Source organism: Ursus arctos, unplaced genomic scaffold (genome assembly GCF_023065955.2).
Source record: "Ursus arctos isolate Adak ecotype North America unplaced genomic scaffold, UrsArc2.0 scaffold_5, whole genome shotgun sequence".
Classification (NCBI taxonomy): Eukaryota; Metazoa; Chordata; class Mammalia; order Carnivora; family Ursidae; genus Ursus; species Ursus arctos.
In genome coordinates this window covers 3346091-3366602 of record NW_026623067.1, presented here as the reverse complement: position 1 = coordinate 3366602, position 20512 = coordinate 3346091, and the positions used below count along the sequence as shown (strand labels likewise).

General features: G+C 43.6%; 1 protein-coding gene across 1 annotated transcript; it reads left to right on the top strand.

Annotated features, from left to right (window-relative positions):
- Nucleotides 1-3445: 3445 nt before the first annotated feature.
- LOC113249528 (olfactory receptor 15-like) lies at nt 3446-4390 on the top strand. The gene has a single exon (XM_026491009.3). It carries the CDS (start codon nt 3446-3448, stop codon nt 4388-4390), a length of 945 nt encoding a protein of 314 aa, XP_026346794.3.
- Nucleotides 4391-20512: the final 16122 nt, after the last annotated feature.

Below are 20512 nucleotides of genomic sequence, written 5' to 3'. Positions count from 1 at the left end.
GCATTCCCACTAACAGTGTAAGAGGGATCCCCTTTCTCCACATCCTCTCCAACAATTGTTTCCTGCCTTGTCAATTTTTGCCATTCTAACTGGCGTAAGGTGGTATCTCAGTGTGGTTTTGATTTGAATTTCCCTGATGGTTAATGATTTTGAAAATTTTTTCATGTGTCTGTTAGTCGTTTGTATGTCTTCATTGGAAAAGTGTCTGTTCATATCTTCTACCCATTTTTTGATTTGTTTATTTGTGTCCAGGTAATCTTTGATACTTCTAAGCAAGGAAGATAAAAGCTGCTTCTCTAAGACATTGTCTTGATCAAGATCCAAAGGGGGGGGGTGCTTATTTTCCATGTAAGTATGAGAAGCAAAGAAATCCCCAATCGTTATAACTAGTTAGTTCATTTTTTAAAGGCAAAGTAAATGAAAGTAGAAGGGCATTTGCAATTCATCTCAACTCTGACCAACAGTTTGGAAGAAGAGAATAAAAGAGCAAATCTGCCATATGCAAAATAAAACTTAGGTACTCAAAGTCACTCAGCATCAGGGAAATACAAATCAAAAGCACAGTGAGATACCACCTCACACCAGTCAGAATGACCAAAATCAACAAGACAGGAATCAACAGATGTTGGTGAGGATGCAGACAAAGAGGAACCCTTGTGCACTGTTGGTGGGAATGCAAACTGGTACAGCCACTCTGGAAAACAGTATGGAGGTTCCTCAAGAAGTTAAAAATAGAATTACCATATGATCCAGCAATCCCTATTCTGGGAATATATTTGAAGGAAACAAAATCACCATCTCAAAGAGATATCCGCACTCCCATGTTTGTTGCAGCATTATTCACAGTAACTATGGTATGGAAACAACCTAAGTGTCCATCAATGGATAAATGGATAAAGAAAATGTCATATAAAGTATATGTTATATATGAATGTGTATATATATTAGTAAAAAAATATAATTTAATGGAATACTATTTAACCACAACAAAAGAAAATCCCACCATTTGTGACAATATAGATGAAACTTGAGGGCATTATGCTAAGTGAAGTTTGCCAGACAAAGAAAATTATTGTATTATCTCATTTCACAAAATCAAACTTGTAGTAACAGAGAGTAGAATGATAGCATCCAGGAGCTGGGGATGGGGGAAATGGGGAAATGGTTGATCAAAGAGTACAAATTTCCATTTAGAAGATGAGTAAGTTTTGGGGATGTGATACACAGCATTGTGATTATACTTAACAATATATACTTAACAATTATATACTTGAAACTTGCCAAGAGTGTAGATCTTAAAAGTTCTCATCACACACACACACACACACACACACACACACTGGTAACTAAAAATATAAATAAAACCTAGAGATGGGAGAAAGAGGAAGCCAATATATAGAAATATGTAGTCACTATTAATAGTTTCAGGGTTCTTCACTAATATTGAAGACTCATCGGTAGACATTTCCTATTTAAATACTGAAGCTGAAACCACAGGTAAAGGAAGATTAATTCGGGATGCAACTAAAGACAATCACTCAAATTTTGACTTCAGAAAAAGAAGTCTATCCACCTTTTTCTGGGTCTCTTCCCCTCTCCAATCTAATTTATCCTATTTCCAAAACATGCCGTGAATCCTCCAAAAAAAATTATTCTAATAAGCTTCCTTAATACTTGCAACTGTAATGTGACAACTCTGTTTCATGACTCAGCCTCATAAAATTTTGCAATATGAAATAAAAAGCAGGTAGTATGAGAAGTAGGAACAGATTAGTGAGAGGAAAGTACTGGAGCAACATGGCGCTCGGGGCTTTTGAGTTACACTACACTGGACCTGCCTCTCTGGCCTGTTCTGGGAATAACAACCGCACCTTGTTGAGGGATAAAACAATCATGATGGCATTGGATAAAGGAATTGAGGGGGAAAGCTCACCTCACAACTGAATAATGATGGGCTGAGTTTGGGAGGTGCTAAATTTCAAATATTGGAGCACTCCAGAAAAAAAAAATGTCCTATAAGAGGTAGGGATTTGAGAGGAAAATGAAATAATGCATCTTGAAAATTCATAGCCTACAAATAAGATGGGAGATGATGCCATTTTGGAAAGAATATGGGGAAGAACAGAGGAAAATTTAAAAGATGAGATGAAAAGAAGGAAAAGATGAAACAAGGGGGAGTGACATGAAATAATAAGCAGAAAATAAAATTAGTGAAAATTAGGAAGACCAGAGTTAGAAGACAAAAGGAGCACAGTTGCACAAAACAAGGCACCAGCTGATGGCCCCCTCCCCAGAGAGAGTGTGCACTGTTACATAGCTGTAGTTACCCTCCAACCTCTATCCTGTCTATCCAAGCAGCCAAGGGTCCTTAACTGCCCTGAACTAAAAGGAAACATAATGCAGTGACTCCTTTAAAGACTTTTCTGAGAGAAATGTGCCACATTCAAAGAATTACATGCCTCATTCTTGATGGCCTGAGATCAGTGCATTTTATGAATGGACTAAGAGAGAAACAGAGATGTGGGAAGGGAGAGACAGACACAAACACAGAATGAGAGACAGACTAAGAGAGGAGAAGGGAAAACAAGAGAGAGAAGAGAGAGAAAGGAAAAGAGAGGGAGGGAGAGTAGGCATAGATATGATGGAGGTTAGACAGAGATAACAGTAACTAACACTTATATAGACCTCACTGTGTGATAGATGACGATGATGAAAGACAAATAATAGATATTGGATTGACAGATGATGATGGATATATAGATAGATGATAATAGATAGATGATAGATAGATGATAGATAGATAGATTAGATAGATAGATAGATAGATAGATAGATAGATAGATGATAGATAGATAGATAGATAGTAAATATAGGCAGACTTAGTTATATAAAAATTCTGTTAAGTTTTTTAAATAAGATAAAGACTATTTTTACTCTCACTTTTTAAATGAGGAAACCGAAACATGGAGAGGTTAAGTGACTTGGCCATGTCACAAGCGATTTAGACTCAAGCTCAGCGTTCACTGCACTCAACCGTGACACTGTACAGCAACAGAGTTGAGGACAGAGAAAGTTAATCTAACTGGACTGAAAAAAATCAGATATATTTCCTTTAATTTTTTTTGAGGGAAGTACGCCAAATTCAAAGGATTGCATACCGCTTCTTTATGACACGAGAGAGGTATGTCCTGAAGACTTGGGTTGACCAGGGTCAAGGAAGAGCTTCTCGTCATATTTAGGATATTCCAGGTCCATCCCCACTTCAGTAGCAACTGCTAAGGCAGTATTTATACAGAACTAGACCATCTTTTAAGAACCTCTCCTACAATTATGAGGATTATCCCATAGATGAAGGTTTCAGGGTGGTGTTTATGGAAACACAAAAGTCATGCTTACCCTCTAAAACTGTGTCTCTCTCTTTCCAGCCATACATAAATTGGGTGCCATGGAGGGAGAAAATGTGAGTTTCCCCAGCACAATCATGTTGTTGGGCTTCTCAGATTATCCCTGGCTAGAAATGCCCCTCTTCGGAGTGGTCCTGGTCTCTTACATCCTCACCCTGATGGGGAACAGCTCCATCATCTTTCTTTCCATGGTGGAGCCCAGACTCCAGACCCCCATGTACTTCTTCCTGGACAATCTCTCTGTGCTGGACCTTTGTGTCACCTGCACCATTGTGCCCCAGCTGCTGGCCAACCTCTGGGGGCCAGAGAAGACCATTGCTTCCTGGGGCTGCATCACCCAGGCCTTCCTCTTCCACTGGACAGGATGCACTGAATGTGCCCTGCTGGTGGTAATGGCTTTTGATCGCTATGTGGCTATCTGTCGGCCCCTCCAGTATGCTCTCATCATGCGGCCCCAGGTGTGTGTGCAACTGGCAACTGCTGCCTGGTCCAGTGGCCTGGCCAACTCTGTACTCCAAGCTACACTCACTCTCCAGCTCCACCACTGTGGTCTCCATATACTCGACCACTTCTTCTGCGAAGTACCTGTTCTGATCAAGCTGGCCTGTGGTGACACCACTGCTAATGACCTGTCCCTAGCTGTGGGAGCCATCCCTTTTGCGCTGATGGCTCCGCTGCTTGTGCTAATCTCCTACACATTCATTGCCAAGGCTGTGTTGAAGTTACCTTCAGCTGACGGAAGGTACAAGGCACTCAGCACCTGCAGCTCCCACTTGGTGGTTGTCATCATGTACTTTGGACCAGCCATCTACGTGTACCTCCAGCCCCCTGCCAATAGCACCCAGGCCAAATTCATGTCCTTCTTCTACTGTGTTATCACCCCACTGCTCAACCCACTCATCTACACCCTGAGAAACAAGGATGTGAAGAGAGCGTGGAAGAGGATCCTACAACCCCAGAGTGAGGTAAAACCCTCAAAAGAATAGAAGTCATAACAAAACCAGATAATCTCTGTCTGTCTCCTGGGCCAACCACATGCACAACTCAGCAAATGCTGGCAGGTCTGTTTCCAAAAGAGTGTCCGTAAGTTCTAAGGAGTTCCCATCTCTTAACATTAGCCACCCGAATGTCTAGAGAAACTCTTCCAACTGGAACGTGCTTGGTTCTGGGGCACCTGGGTGGCTCATTCGTTAAGCATCTGCCTTTGATTCAGGTCATGATCCCAGGGGCCTGGGATTGAGCCCCACATCGGGCTCTCTGCTCAGCAGGGAGCCTGCTTCTCCTCCCTCTGCCTGCTGCTCCCTCTACTTGTGCTCTCTCTCTCTTTCTCTGTCAAATGAATAAATAAAATCTTTTTTAAAAAAGTGCTCAATTCTGAAATCTCAAATGGAGCAATCTTGCTCTTTTTTGACCCTCCTCAAATGTCTTGTTTCAGTGGAAAGAACAAGTCCACACATCCGTAAAAGGGTAAACAACACTTCTTTTCAAATCCCTTTCTATAACAGCTCCTGTTTACCAGATAGCATACAAGAAAAGTTGCTGAAAAACTTTTGTACAGATCTCAACAAGATTTTTAAGTAAGAATTCATTCGATTGATCACATCTCATACACAAACCATTTCGATCTTTCCTGTCTCTGAGCATCTCAGGTGCTCTCTCCTTTCTCAAACATCTTATCGCCCTATAATTTATCACATTCTTACCTCATCAATGCCATCCATTTTTGATTATTCATTCAAGATAACAATTTCGGGGGTGCCTGGCTGACTCAGTTGTTGGAACATGAGACTCTTCACCTTGGTGTTGTAAATTCGAGCCCCATGTTGGGTGTAGAGACTACTTAAAAATAAAATCTATTTTTTCTTTATTTTTTTTATTTTTTAAATGTTGTTATCATGTTCAGTTAGCCACTGTATAGTACATCATTAGTGTTTGATCTAGTGTCCAATGATTCATTAGTTGCATATAACATCCAGTGCTCATCACAACACGTGCCCTCCTTAATACCCATCTTTTAAAAAATAAAAACAATTTCAACCTCCCCAAAACAAATTTCCTTCATTTCTCTCAATTAATTCATGGCAGATGTGATTCTATATGCCTTTATATTTCTTATATATGTATGAACCAATTCCTTCATTTGTCATTCTCTATTTCAATATATGCTTTTGAAGATCAGTATTGCATTCCATTGTATACTGATCAATACATATTAGGCTCTAAGTGCCCAAGACATATCTAACATAGAGCAGGGGTTGAAAAAAAGGTTTGAACTAAGAGTTAAATACAAAGATGGTCCCCATTTATTGGGGATCAAAAGCACATAATGTCCCCACTGAGTTTGTTCTAGACATCTGCCAAAGCCATGGGCAACTCCATTTGTTGAGTGATGCCTACTTTTGACCTCTTGTAATGAGGTGTGGATGCCAGTTAACTAACAGACTTGAAATTTTAATACTACTTGAAAGTTTAATACTGCCACTTTATTCTCTTTCCAGGATACCATTTGAACGTATTTATTACCTAAACTAAATTTAAGCCCCTCCTTTCCGATATGCCTTCTTTCTGTTATGCGTCTGAGCAGAAACTGACTCCCCAGCCAGACATTCTGGAAACGGAAACAGAAGTTTTGCTCAAAGGGAGGCATCTGCTTCAAATCGGTGATGGTTTTGACCACTGCACCCTCTCTGACCTTTCCCAGGGCACAGCAGTCAATCTAGGATGGCATCCAATCAGAGCTTCATTAGCTCATTTGAATCAGTTTGATGGACAACTTTTCTCTGTCTATATAATTTCAAAGAGCAAGCAGGCTCACTTTCTGCTCCCTCCCCCACAAAAATTCTGAAAATATGGCATGTTTCAGCTGTTGCAACTTTTGAAATTTATCCATCTGGAGAAAACGGATGCAGAAAAATCAGCACACTATGCAAAATTAGTCATCAGTAGATTACTCTTCTATCACAGTTTACCTTTTGACATTAACCCTAACTTGTTTTTCTGAGAAAGGGGGAAAGCATTCATGGGAAGTATCCAGGAACCTCTTTCATGGACACTGAACAATAGTTTTCAGAAGGTACTCTCGAGACACTCCTGACAAGAACAGAGGTTTATTTCTGTGACAGGAATTTTTAGAACACACTGAGCTTTGACTTACAAAGGGAGATATCAGAGTAAGACCAACTGGCTGCTCAGAGAACTGACAGGAGATTATTAGGAACACATTTGACCCTGAGTACAAACCAGAAACTCACGTATTCAGGGTCTATGCAACACTTTTTAAAAACCCACAAGAAACTTGCTTTTATAGAAAAGAAGTAATTGGGAAAGGTAACAGAAGATTGGAATATAATCCCATGACCACAAGCCAATGTGTTCTCTGCCCTCGACAAGTCTCCCTGGAATGTCAAACATCCTTGGTCCAGGAGGAATCGACAGTGCCTCAATGTCCCCCCCCCCCGTAAGAGTTGTTTCCACTCACCTGCACCCATCCCTACTGTAAGAGCATTTCTGTTGCATAATGGGTGGTTGGGGCTCTGCACTTAGACTCTTCAGATGCATTTCTTTGGCTGCTACTCTGCTGTAAAAAGCCTGTGATTCTTTTCTCAGCTTTCTTTGCTTGTCCTCTAGGTACAAAGATTTCCACCAGGCACTCTTCTTGGTCTTAGTAAGGGAAACACGTTTATAAATCATAGTTAAAGTAGATTACATCTGCCCATATCTCCTCTCAGATGTTGGATGGATGACTTTTCTAGAATGACCTTCAGAGGATGTGCTTATCTTCACATTATCTGCAAAGCCTTGGAGTGACTTACCTGGCACCCTGCTAACGGCCTAAATGTTTCTGTCCTACCAAAATGTGTATGTTGAAACTCTTAACTGCAGATCTGATGGTATTTGGAGATGGGGCCTTTGGGAGGAAAGTAGGTCATGAGGGTGGAGCCCTCATGATGGGATTAGTGCTCTTACAAGAAGAGACACAACAGAGATTATAGCTCTCTCTCAATATCTCTCAATCTCTTTGCCATGTGAGGACACAGTGAGAAGGCAGCCATCTGTACCCCAGGCCTTCCTGGCCAGCAACTGGATCTCAGACTCCCCAGCCTCCAGCGCCATGAGAAATAGATGACTATGAAGCTACCCAGTGTACAGAATCTGTCACGACAGCCCCAACAGACTGCGACACTCCCTGCACATGGGGTGTAGACGCCTCTCTCCCTTCCAAGGTGGGAGGGGCATGTCCTGAGATGGGAGGGGCCCGCAGCAGGTATGCCTCTCCCAAGGCGGATAAAAGGAAGCTTCAGGAGGTAACACTTAAAGGCTTACAATAATCCAGCAGAAACTGAGCTGTCCCTCAGATGAGATTATGACACCACAGTGGGAGAAAAAAGTGAAAGGACAGGCGTGAATGACAGCTCACTCGGTGTCTCCGTGACCAACAGATACTGAGGCGGTCTGCAGTGATCTGCACTTTCATGTTTCCATGTTTATGCATTTATTAGCTTGTTTGGAAAAAATAAATAAACTAAAATTTAGCTTATTTGGGTGAGTAAAATATGTCAGAAGTGCCTGCCCTGTAGAAACTTACTGCCTCATATTGCACATGCTCAGACCCTAGGTAACCCCCAAAATAATGCTAATCAAGTCAGCCTCCACACCGATCCCACAGCATTAAAGATGGAGTTAATTTTGCTGATTTCTATCACCAGTGGCCTCACCCTGCAGTTTAGAAAAACCACCCAGGGGTGCCTGTGTGGCTCAGCCATTAAGCGTCTGCCTTCAGCTCAAGTCATGATCCCAGGGTCGTGGGATTGAGCCCCGCATTGGGCTCCCTGCTCAGCAGGAAGCCTGCTTCTCCCTCTCCCTCTCCCCCTGCTTGTGTCCCCGCTCTCGCTGTCTCTCTGTCAAATAAATAAATAAATAAAATCTTTAAAAAAAAACAAAAACAACCACCCACAAAAGCAAAGGGCACTTGAAATAATTACTCTCAAATTCCCCATTCAAAACACTATAGCTCCAAAACCAATGAGGTGTAAGAGAGTGCGGGCTGAGAGAGCAGGTGGGAGTGAAGACAGTTCTCACCAAGAAGGTAGTAGTGCCTCGGTGCGTTCAGGACTCTGAGTCGACCTGCGCTCCGGGGTTGGAGTAGAGAAAACGGACGCTGCAGCGCGGGTGCTCCCACCCGTGGACACCGAGGTCCCTATAACTGGAGGGAAGCTCCTGAAAGGGCATAGAATATAAAGGGGGAAATAAACCAAAACTGGCTTGTCCCAAGATTCATGAGAACTTCACTCCAGGAGAGTGTCCGCTATTTCAGGAATCATGGGAGGAAGTGAGACTCTAGCGTGTTGGGGTCAATTTTTGTTTCCAAATTAATAATAAATGGAGATTCAGCTCTTAGTCAGCTAAGTGATAAGCCCAGCACAGAAGCCATAGCAGGACCCAAAGCCCAGAAATTCTCTTCCCCAAATCATAGTCGTCGGGAAGCAAGTACAAGATAAGACAGTGGTCTTCACACACTGGGGCCCATACATACCCTGAAAGATTTTGGGAGAGTAGATACTTTCTTGCACATTTTTAAGTTGGCATCAGTCAAATTTTTCTATCGGTTTACACACTTGCAGTGGAGTAAATTGTGGTGTATTCTCTACCAGGTATTTGCTGTAAGCATGTTTATCAAACTTTGGACTTGTAGGTTATTCAGGGCTTTGAAAAGGTCTCCCAACTCATTCTACCTGCTAATCCAGCCCTCGTTTTCAAGCCAATTGGGCTAATTAGATTTATATTTCATCAGAGAAAACATGTCTTTCTTCCTTTTCATTAAATAACTGTTGTAAATGCACCCCTGCAACCTCCTTGTCAAGTCTGGATTCTAATCCTGACACAGATACTGACGGACAGAAGAGACACGGAGGAAAAGTGAACGGATGTGGACTGACAGGTGTGGTTAGATGAGAGAGGGAGGGCGTGGGGTCTGCGGTGTTTGTCACCTCCAGGAATCAGGTGGTGCTGCCCTCAGTCCTGCCTAAGCTGTCTGGGCCCTCGCTGCCATACACAGCCACCCCTGGTTTGCACTGTAGAGCAGTGCTCTCAGTCCTGCTCAGGATGGTGACAGCAATCCTCTCTGCCGTGAAGGGGAAGAAGGTTGGTTGTGTAAAGGGAGAACTGGCCATGGGCTGCTGGGCTCTTGGATGCATTTCAGGAAAAAGAACACATGGGGAAGTTGAAGCATACCTCCCTCAGTACCTCTTGAACATGGTGGTTCAGGTGCTGGGTAATACCCCCATGCAGCCTCTGGGGGGTTCAGCCTTTTAACTTTGGAACGAAGGATGAGACAGGACAGAAGCTATCTGGCTCCTAATCTTGGGAATCATGAAAACAGCGTGACCTGGAAGACACGCAGCTACTCAGGGAGCAAACCTTCTTAGCGCTGTGCCCTGAATATCCGAAATGATTCCCCGGAGCAGAAGGAGGAGGCACGAGACGCTGAGGGGCTCTCACACATGGGGATTTCAACAGGCTCAGAATCCCAATGGCCGTCTCACCGGGGAGCCTTACCGAGCACCAGTGCACAAAGAGTGGCATCAGAAAGGCAGTCTGGTAGCTCACTTCATGCTAGGATCACTGAAGGAAGTTCACCCAGACTTTACCCCTGATGACTTACAGCTGGGGAGGAAATGGACTCCTGCTGCGGGAAACAATGAGCGGGCAAGCTAACTGTGGAGCGTGGTGCAGGTAGACGAGGACCAAGTCAGCACGGTGTACACATCGAACACACACACACTGTCACGTCAACTATGTCCCAATAAAGATGAACAACCACAGCAAAGAATGAGTGAGACCTTCATCAGCCCATGGGAGGGAATTTCTGCGTTCAGCAGCAAAGTGAGGTGCACAGAGACTGTGTAACACTGCCCGTTTCATTAACACGCTGACGTACACATGGAAATAGAACATCGCATAATATGCATTTATAGAACACATGGTGTGACTTATAATTAGAACATGTAAATATAACTTATACTAATATAAGTGATATGATTTAGGTCACTTCTTGATAAATCTTAGCACTGGGAGAAAATGACCCCTTTCTCAAAAACAGGAGCATTTGCAAGTCTTATTCTTTAAAAAAAAAAGAGATTTATTTATTTATTTATTTATTTGAGAGAGAGAGCACATGGAGGGGAAAGGCAGAGGGAGAGAGAGAATTTCAAGCAGACTCCGTGCTGAGCACAGAGCCCATCGTGGACTCGATCCCAGGACCCTGAGATCATGACTTGAGCCTAAACTGAGAGTCAGATGCTGAGTCGACTAGCCACCCAGGCGTCCTGCAAGTCTTATTCTTAATTGACAAAGAATTAACGATAAGATCTAAACTTACCTATTGATAAGCTCACTTTTGTTAGTTTTTTCAGCATAAGCAGTAGCTCCTTTGTGAAAACAGCAGTATGAATCCACAGTGGCTGCAGACCCTGGATACATATACATAAGTATGTAAATCACATAATTACATAACTAACTTTTCATTTGAAAGTCTGCTTAATTTCTTTCGGATTGAATATAGGTGTTAAATACACATCCCTGTGGCATCCTTTCCAGGGCTGGATTCCAATCCTGAGATAGACACTGCACAGAGATAAGAAATAAAGGAAAGATAAAACTTTGTCTACCTATCTAATAGATATGTAATTTAGATGATACACATAAATTATGTATTTTGTATTTATATTCTATAATATGCATAAAATATACAACTTGTATTTTATATTTACATAATATAATATCGTGTGATTTATAGTTTAGATGAGTATATATTTTACATATGCTACTGTACAGAATTCTGTGAGCGTGGAGAACTGGATGGAAGGACACGCCAGCACATGCGTGTTGGAGGACACCGTTCTGGAGGGACGGAAGGTGAGCAGGGAGGGAGGAGATCCAGTCTGGAGATCCTGAGAGCCCCTGGCAGGCCTTCCTGACCCCCTGGATGGAGACTCTCATGGGCTTCCTGCCTCTTGCATCTCATCAAAGCCAGAAGAGCCGTATCACTAACAATAAGGCTTCTTATTTAAAGGCTTTCCCATCTATCTGGACAATATTTGTTTTAATTTAATGCCCTATTTAATTAGATTCCAAGCAGGAAAAGTGGCAGACGTTGTGGTGCAGTGTTAATGCAGCCTAGAGCTGGTAAGATGATCATTATCTGTATTTGTCTTCTCCTGGAGTCTCCTAAGACAGTGACCGTCTCTACACAGCCCGTTAGCTCTGAACTCAGATTTACCGAATAATTACAGCAACTCTCTGGAAGCAATTATAAATTAATCATTCTGGCAAAACCTCTCTGAGTGACAAGCCATCAGCAAACAGAACAGTTACAACCCAGGGTCACACTCTCAGATGATCTGAAAATGCTTTTGGAAGTGTAATGTTTCACAAACAGAAATGAAAATCTGCCGTGATAAGTTCACTGTCACACTATGTCTCTCTTAAGGGGACTACTTGATCATTCTTGCCTTTTATTGTCTTTTTGTCTTTTTTAAAACCTTGAGTTTTTAAACATCTTTAGCTTATATTTCCTCATTCTCAAATCTTATTATAAGACTCTAATTTTTTTTTCTCCATTTGGTTTTTCCTGTTTGGTTAATCTGAAAACACAGGCCTTATAAATCAAATTTAATTTTTGAAACATTTTTTCTCACTGAAGCAATCTTTCCTTTTTTCTTTCATTAATAGCTAACCACTTCTTTTTTTTTACATTTACAATACCTTGCAGAAATGAGAGCATAGCCATTGATTCGTGTCTGAGTTACGGGCATAAAATAGCCTGAAATCGATTATTAATGCATATACACTATCTGGTGACTTTACTACTTAGGTGCTTTGACTGAGATGCATCCAATTTGGTGATCAGAAAGGAAAACCTTGGTTTTTTTTCATTTCGGTTGATTAGAGTAGATTCCAAAGAGACCAAATCATAGATGCTACTGATTTATGATCTAATCATCTTGTGTCTATTCCGGAACAAAGATCTTGCCCATAAATCCGGGAACGTGGTCAGGTAACCCTTCAGACATCACATGAATCGATGAGTGATAGGACCTGGATCCCGTGTGTGGATATTGCCCTTTCACGGGGCAGGTTGAGGGTCCTGCTTCACAGTATGAAACGGATTGCATGTGCTGCTGAAGACGAGCCAGTACTAACATCTTCGTGGGTCTTAGATACAGCTCAGACGTGTGCCTGTGCCATCACGTCCGCCCGCGGACGTCCCAGGGGGCATTAAGCTTGGTGAGGGCAATGATGTTCAGGGTGAACGGCCCGTCCAGCAGGAATGGCTCCTCCCCACTGCATCTCCCTGTCAGGGTTAGGTCCTGTCTGAATCATTCTCTCTGCTCTTTGCTTTCCTTCCAAATCCTTCTCTCAGTTGTATTTCCATAGTCATGTGATAACTTCCCTAATGTCTGTTTTTCTGCACCACTGAGGTTTAATTCACATTCGACAGAAATCACCCATTTTTATACACAATGTAATAAACACAGCAGTTGTGCAACACCATTCCAGTCTAGCCACAGAACGCTTCAGTCACCCCAAAAGTTCCCTCAAAGGCCAAGTCAGTCTATTTACACTCTATTTATCCCCATCATCACTGCATGGCACGAGGGGAGAATTCCTTCCACGTCTGTCGGTGGGTTGATGGGAGGAAAGAAAGCAGGCAGGAGGGAGAGTTAGACAACCACTTATTCGACGCCGTACCGGGAACTGCACTAAGATACTCGCATGTCTTATTTCAGTTTTTCTTACAACAACTTGGTGGTCAGATAGTGTTATTTCTATTTTACAGATGAGAAGACTGAGCCCCAGGAAACCCACTCATTCAAGGTCTAGTGGTTAACACGTGGGTGTTGGGGTTTGAATCCCATTCATTTGACCCCAAGCACCCATTTCTCACCACCACCATTTACTGGTCTCATGTTAAATAAATATTGGTCTAGAGATGTTCCTTCTGGTGATCAGCATAAATCTTTGTCTCCTTTACTATAATCTTAACCACAGCTAAAATAAGAAATTCCAGAAATGTATACCATCCATATCACACCCTCTGCCTCCACAAGAGAACCTCCTGTTCACTCCAAGCAGAACGAGACTCTCTGTTCTCCATTGACTACAATTTCTTTGATCATTAAATGTATCCACATGCTCACTGTTCAATTATTAATCTGTTAGGTCCATAACCACACACACTGCTTCAGGTCACATTCTCCCAGGGGCTTGGATTACTAATACAACAGCTTTATTATGGCCCATAATATAATGCTAAGAAAGAAATTTCAGGAAATCTTGAAAGGTCTGTCAGGATTAGGTTCAGCTTCTTAAAACATAAAACCCAAATCAGTGCTATAAACAAGATGGAAGGTTATCACTCTCACATGAAGGAACCAGAGAGTCGACAGGTAATGCACGTCCATCATGATCGGGTGCCCTGGTTCCTCTGAATGTTCCATCACTTTAAGGGTGAAGTTCTGACCTTCAACTTTGTTTCAAGGTCAAACATGGCTGCTAATTCTCCAGTCATCACGTCTACATTCCACATATGAAAACAAAGAAAGACTGACAAATATCTCTGCCAGGTTTCCCAGCATCTCATTCATCTTGTTGTCTTCCCATGTCTATCAGGGAAACCGGAATATATAACTCACAGAGCGCCAGGGACTCTGGACAACACGTGGGAGCAGAAGCACCTGAAGGGAGACAAGGAAGGTGATGATTCACATAACGGGAAAGGGACAGTGTGTCAGTGTCAGTCATGAGAGTGTCCATCTACACTCTTCCAGCATTTTCTGGCACAAGACTGTGGATTCCATGGATATGGTGGATATTGAAGCCTCTGTGTCTCTGGGAATCATCCCACCTGGACATCAAGACAGTTCTTAAGACATTCCACATCTCTCATCCCACTCTCCCAGGGAGAGAACACAGCAGTGTGGTGCTTAGAACAGGGGAATTCCCCCACTTTATCCCCCAAGCACAATCTCCCCTCTTCCTTTGGGTCAGGCTTTCTCTCCTCCATCTAACACTAGACAAATGCTTCCCAAAACCCTGGAACATAAAAATGAAGCCACTGCCATGATCTCATCTTACTTCCACTCCAACATCTAGAGCTACCCAAAGATGATCAAGTTGATACCTAGAGAGAGAACTAGCTACCCAAAGTTGTCATTGTCCATGGTGGTTTCTAGTACCAGCTTTTAGTCATGTGAATTACAGCTCATGCTGTAATGAGCCAACATGTGCACCACTTCATACTGATTGTCCACCAAAAGGCTTGCAGGCCATCCCTTCCACGTGACAAATGGAACAGGTAGCTGAGACCACATGTAAGAGTCAGAAAAAAATTCAAAGTTATTACTCTGCACCAGTCACCATCCTAGGTGCTTTACCAAAAAACAAACAAACAAACAAACAAAAAACAACTCATTTTACCCTTGCAACAAACTATGAAGGCCAAGACTACTGTTTCCTATACTTCCCTGATCACATGAGTGCTGCACAGAGAGGTTAGTGAATCTGCTCAGAGACACACAGACAGTGAGTGGCTGACCATGGTGCTGAGTCTGTGCCATGGCCACACTCTAACTGAATTACATGCTATACAAGTTACTTTTCCACTCTGACTTGATGGACAACACCCACCTTCCCTAAAGGGTTAAAAATAGGGTCCTGGTTCTTTATTATTGGTCCATTTCATCTGGTCTTCTAAGATTTACCATTAATTGAAAATACTCCAAGCTCACACACTACATCAATTACCAGCTAACCCCTCAGACACTAATTAACCAAAACATCAGGGATAACTTCTCAGCAAGGGAGGACAAGGTTTTCCTCTCTATGCCTGGGGAGAAAGAGCAGAGCCCTTATATCAATGAATGGAAAGAATGAGGTCAAGTGTAACCTGAGAGTAATTTTTAAAGAGTAGGGATGGCTTGTCACCTAAGAAACGTATCTTCAGAAGAAACTTCCACTGAATAAACGTATAAGCTAGCTACTCCACAGTATCAAAGTCTCTGCAGGTACTCCAGGGACCATGGCTAGAGCAGATCCAGAGTTCCTCATTATCTAGAAAAAGTCCAGAAAGCAGAGTCTCCCCAGTGAGCACTCTTCCTCTTGCCTGAGAATAATCTCTCCACACTTGCTCAGAGGGTGAAACTCAGGTGAGGGCAAGGTCCCAGCAGCCTCATCAGAGCAAACAGGTTGTGTCTTCCTGGAGTACAAAGAGCATTTCCAATGACTCCATTCCCAAATGCCCCTCCCCAGCTAAGACCACCACAAGCCAATAAAGCCTCCATTCTTTAAACAAGCCCTCTGTGGAAGCCAGCGAACCATGGAGATAAGTGGTTAGTCCTCAGCATGAACACTGGTCTATGCTGGAGAGCAAGGGGACATGAGATGGAGGACAGGTGAGTCAATGAATAGTGGCCATAAGTAAGCAGTATGTGTAAAATTGTGCACCTCAAGCTAGAAAAGGCTGCCCCTGACTGTAGGTAGACCAACTGTCCAATATTCATCAGAAGAGAAGATGTTGCTCATACTGTATGAGCCTCATTTCTACCTCTGTTCAGTATTTTTTTTTAAGATTTATGTATTTATTTGAGAGAGAGAGAGTTCATGAGTGGGGGGAGAGGCAGGGGGAGAGGGAGAGAGAGAATCCTCAAGCAGAGTCCATGTTGAGCACAGAGCCTGATGCAGGGCTCAATGTCACAATCCTGAGATCATGACCTGAGCCGAAATCCAGAGTCAGCCACTTAACAGACTGAGCCACCCAAGTGCCCCACTACTATTTGATATTTTTTACAAACTTGTATCCTAGTCACAGAAACAATATTAAGTGCAGTACGGCCCTATAGAGAACAATGGGATGAGTAAAACCAAATATTACCAGCTCCCAGAAAAAGAATGCTTTGAGGCAAATTTTAGCAAGAAATTGAAATATTTAAAGAGCAAAAGTAGGCAGTGGCATGTGGGTGGGGGAGCAGGTGTCTGCTAGAGGGGTGTTGAACAAAAAGTCCTGCTGTAAAACAGGACGGTTGACACTTGAAGGTGGCAGCGTCCTGAGTCAGGGGTTAGGATGTCTGGGGGTCTACGGGGGAGGTAACTTCCTTCTGTAGAAACCAGCCACGGGTGACTTAAATAGCTGTCCCCATGGAGTCATAGTGCAGTGTTGACCTGTGTGAAAAGCATGTTCCTAACCTTTATGGACTTCTCAGTTTTCCCAGAGTTACTGAAGGAGGACCTGAAATGGCACGAGTGTGGTTCCTGATATACAGTTGGAAGGCGAAGGGTGCTCGCTCAGTGCTGGTTTACTTCCCTTCCTCTCACACTGCTTGTTACAAAATACTTGTGTAATCTCAATGATTAAGGCATTTTGAGGAAGTACACCTCAGCCCCCTTGTGGGGACATAGGGGTAGCAATGCTCTTCCAAGCCCTTTGTACATGGGAGCTTGCAGGGAACGATCCTGTGAGTCCTCAGTGAGGATGGCTTGAAAGGAGCAGAGGCTGAGCTGCCCTGTGCGACATGAAACAGCATTCCTGGCAGGGGGACGTGCGGTAGGCAAAGGACTAGCATGGGACTAGCAAGGCCTGGGGGTAGACGGGCCAGTGACTGCATAGGCAGAGCTGGAGGACGGTTCGCAGAGCACATGGAAGCTGTGCCTTCAGACTCCTCGTCGCTGTGCCAGCTCACTTCCAGTGTGGTCCTACTGGAACTGCCACCCAAGACGCATGTCATGGGGACAGGACTGGAAACTCAAGCAAACCCCGAGAGAAGTGCTTCTGCTGTGTGTGCTGAAGGAAAATGTCCCCCAGACTCAATACCCTTGTTCTGACCTTGACAGCTAAACAGGGCCTTCACTGGCTTATCTGGGTGGTGGAAACTTTAGGCTGAATTTTACATTGAAGAAAGAGATCTTGGACTAATAGGCAATAAAACCCTGTGGTCTGGTCCTCGTTTCCCCAGCTCATAAGTTTATTCCCAGGTGTTTTTTCCTGGTTGTTGGAGTAGGGAACATGTTCTGCTGATTTCCAGGAGGAACTCTTGGTAACAAAAGTATATGACAGTAGGAGACATATCTACACGTGTACATTTATCTGTAGATTGTATGTCATGCATGGAACGATATGGATCACAGGGTTTTGTCAATGTGTTCAAAGTCTCCCTGGCCTGCCAGCAGGTGTGGTGTGAGTCCTGTCATTGACATACCCCATGGCAGCTGCTAAGACAGAGAGATGGGACAGTGATCAGAAGAAACGGCAGGGGATTCAGTGTGAGAAGAATACAACCCTACTCTTGCCACACAACTGTTTAAGGAGATGGTTGTTTCATTTTTAGGTAATTATTTTTGCTCTTAAGGCCTGAGTCTTAGAAAGACGACTCCACTGTGAATGTAACGGGTTGGATAAGAGCGGTCCAGATGGTGGTTCTGGCCAAGGACGGCAGAGGCAGGGAGACCAATAGCATGTGCTCTGACATTAGGATAGTGAGGCCGATAGGATGTCACTGATGAACTACGGCCAATGAGGACTGTTATCAGAAATAACACTCGGAGCAGGATGACTGATGCAGAGACAGCCAGGAATGGGAGGGAAGGTGCTGGACTGAAGCTGGAGGACCAGCCGGCAGGGTAAATTTGGGATGCTCCAGTGAACAGTGTCAAAAAGGGGTTCGACGTCAGGGAAGAAGTGATAGCTAGAGACACAGATCTGGAAGGACTCTGCGTGAGTGTGACTGTGGCAGATGTGGGAATCACTGTGTTTATCTGGTGAAGCAGGCAGTGCCCCAGGGAACACCTCTAGCTGGGTGACAGGAAGGGGTAAGGAGGTCAAGAGAGTTCAGAGGCTGGATCCAAGTCAGTTCGTGGCGGACAGGATGGACCACCAGGCATCCGATGCAGAGGGAGAAGGGTCGGGTTGGGCTGGTGTCCAGCTCTGCAGTCAGCCCGCCGTGTGTGTGTGTGTGTGTGTGTGTGTGTGTGTGTGTGTGTCCCCGTGCATGCCCGGTACACTGAACTGGAAATTACAGTGTCTCCTCTTCAGTCCCCTCAGCCCCTTCTCCCGGGTGACGTTACCTAATCCCGTTCTGTCATTCTCTTCTGCCTCAGTGATGTGCATGAATGCTGTTCCTGCTTTTTCAAAAGCAAAGCACTAAAGAGAATAATGGTTAAGAGCAAGAGCTTAGCTTTCGGTGTTGGCTTTACCATGTGCTGCTATGTAACTAATCTACAGTAAACCAGTCATCTTCCCCAAGCCACTCTGCGCAACAGCAAAATGGAGGTAAAAACATCCCCCTTACTGAGCCATGAAAGCATTAAGTAACCACAGCATCTGGCTCATAGTGACTGTTTCATAATTTGAATTCCTTATTAAATGTGACCCACACCTACCCTCTATCTTTCTTAGTTCCTCCATCCTTGTGTATCTTTCCTCACTATCCCTGCAACATTTCCCTTTCTTGTCCAGTGTAGACTCTGAGAAGAAACTTTGGAATCAGAAACCTAAGAAACAGAAATGGTGTGATTACTTTTCATCTTGAGAGGTGGAGAAGCCCAATTTTGCTCTGCCCAGCTCACTGAATCAAAAATGTGTCCTGAGATCCCATTAGAGATAAAATAATTGCATTCTCTACAAGTCACCCAAGAAGTAGTTTCCATAGAATAGTGGGGAAAAGTGTAATAATAACTGGGTGTTCCACAAGAATAATGGGGAAAGTGTGAAGTTTTGAAACAGAGGGAGAAAGGTACTTTGTCCTTAGGTATCCACTGAAACCCCAGAGTTGGAGCTGTTTTCAAGCAACACCAGTGTCCCTAAGAATGCAGGACTTGGAGGGAGGGCAGCACCCTTGTTTACTGCAGCAGCACTGAACAGATCACCATGAATTTTGTAGTTTATGCATAAAGCACCAAATAAGGAACTAAGAATGAATCCTTCATAAATTACCTACTCATGGGATTTAATTTCTTCTCTGTCCTCTCATGCTCTATATCATCACCACCATGAACTTGAGGGTTTGCACTCCTGGGAAGAGTGTAGGAAGTGGGGGCTGATGGACCTCAGAGGAAAGAACCCATGAATCAGCAGGTGGCAACCCAGTTGCTTTCTAAAAGCTGCAGAATCCAAAAATCAAAACAGCTGTGTTTTCTGATTGTAAGAGGAAACAGCTGCTTGGCAACCAAGTTGTGCAGGAAACCTAGATGTCATTCAAACTGCCCAATAAATGTTAGCTTTAGAGGCAATATGATCTTTCAGAGACAACTCCAGAGGCTGTGGTTCTTACACATTCTGGATCTTTCTCCCGATGCTCAAATCCCTATGCTCTGGGATCTTACTAGGTGCCATGACTTGGTGAAGCTGAAGTGACTTAGCTCCTTCACTCTGGGGTCTTAGAGGATCTAGGATTGTACTTTTTTTGTTGTTTTGTTTTTTACTGCGAAGCTCATGACAGTGCTGCTTGTGTGTGAATGGCCCTGGGAGAGAGATTAGCATGTGCAGAAAGCCGGAGAGCACCTCTTCATGGTGACAGAGCCAGATGTAAGCCTTAGCAGGGGAGTCGAGTGTTCTCCTATCTTGCTTGATGCCATTTCTCACCTCCTTCCTACCACCGATTCCAAAGGGCAAAGCAAGAGAACCAAAGACAGTGGTCAATTCCCTGTCAGTGAGTTTGTAGAGAGAAGTCCAACATTGTAATAGTGATGGGGGATATAGCAAACTTTGACCAAACCAAAAGAAAATTCTTATTTAATTTTGATATGCTTTCACAAACATCATGCCTATCACCCCCAGAACTTTGCAAGTATTTTCTCCCCACGTTGCAGGTGGACAAATCGAAGTTCAGAAAGATTAAATGGCATAGCCAAGGTCACAGAGCAGGAGGCAGAGCAAAACACATGGGCAGCTGCTCTGTCTCCTGGTCTGACTCCCCCACATCTCGGGATCTCCACGGAGGTAAGACAGGATGCAACTCTGTAGGAAAGCTCAGGCACAGCCATGAGGAAGGCAACTAATTCCTGTTCTCAGGTTGAATTCACTTTGACTCATCACAGGCTCCAGAGAATGCATCAGC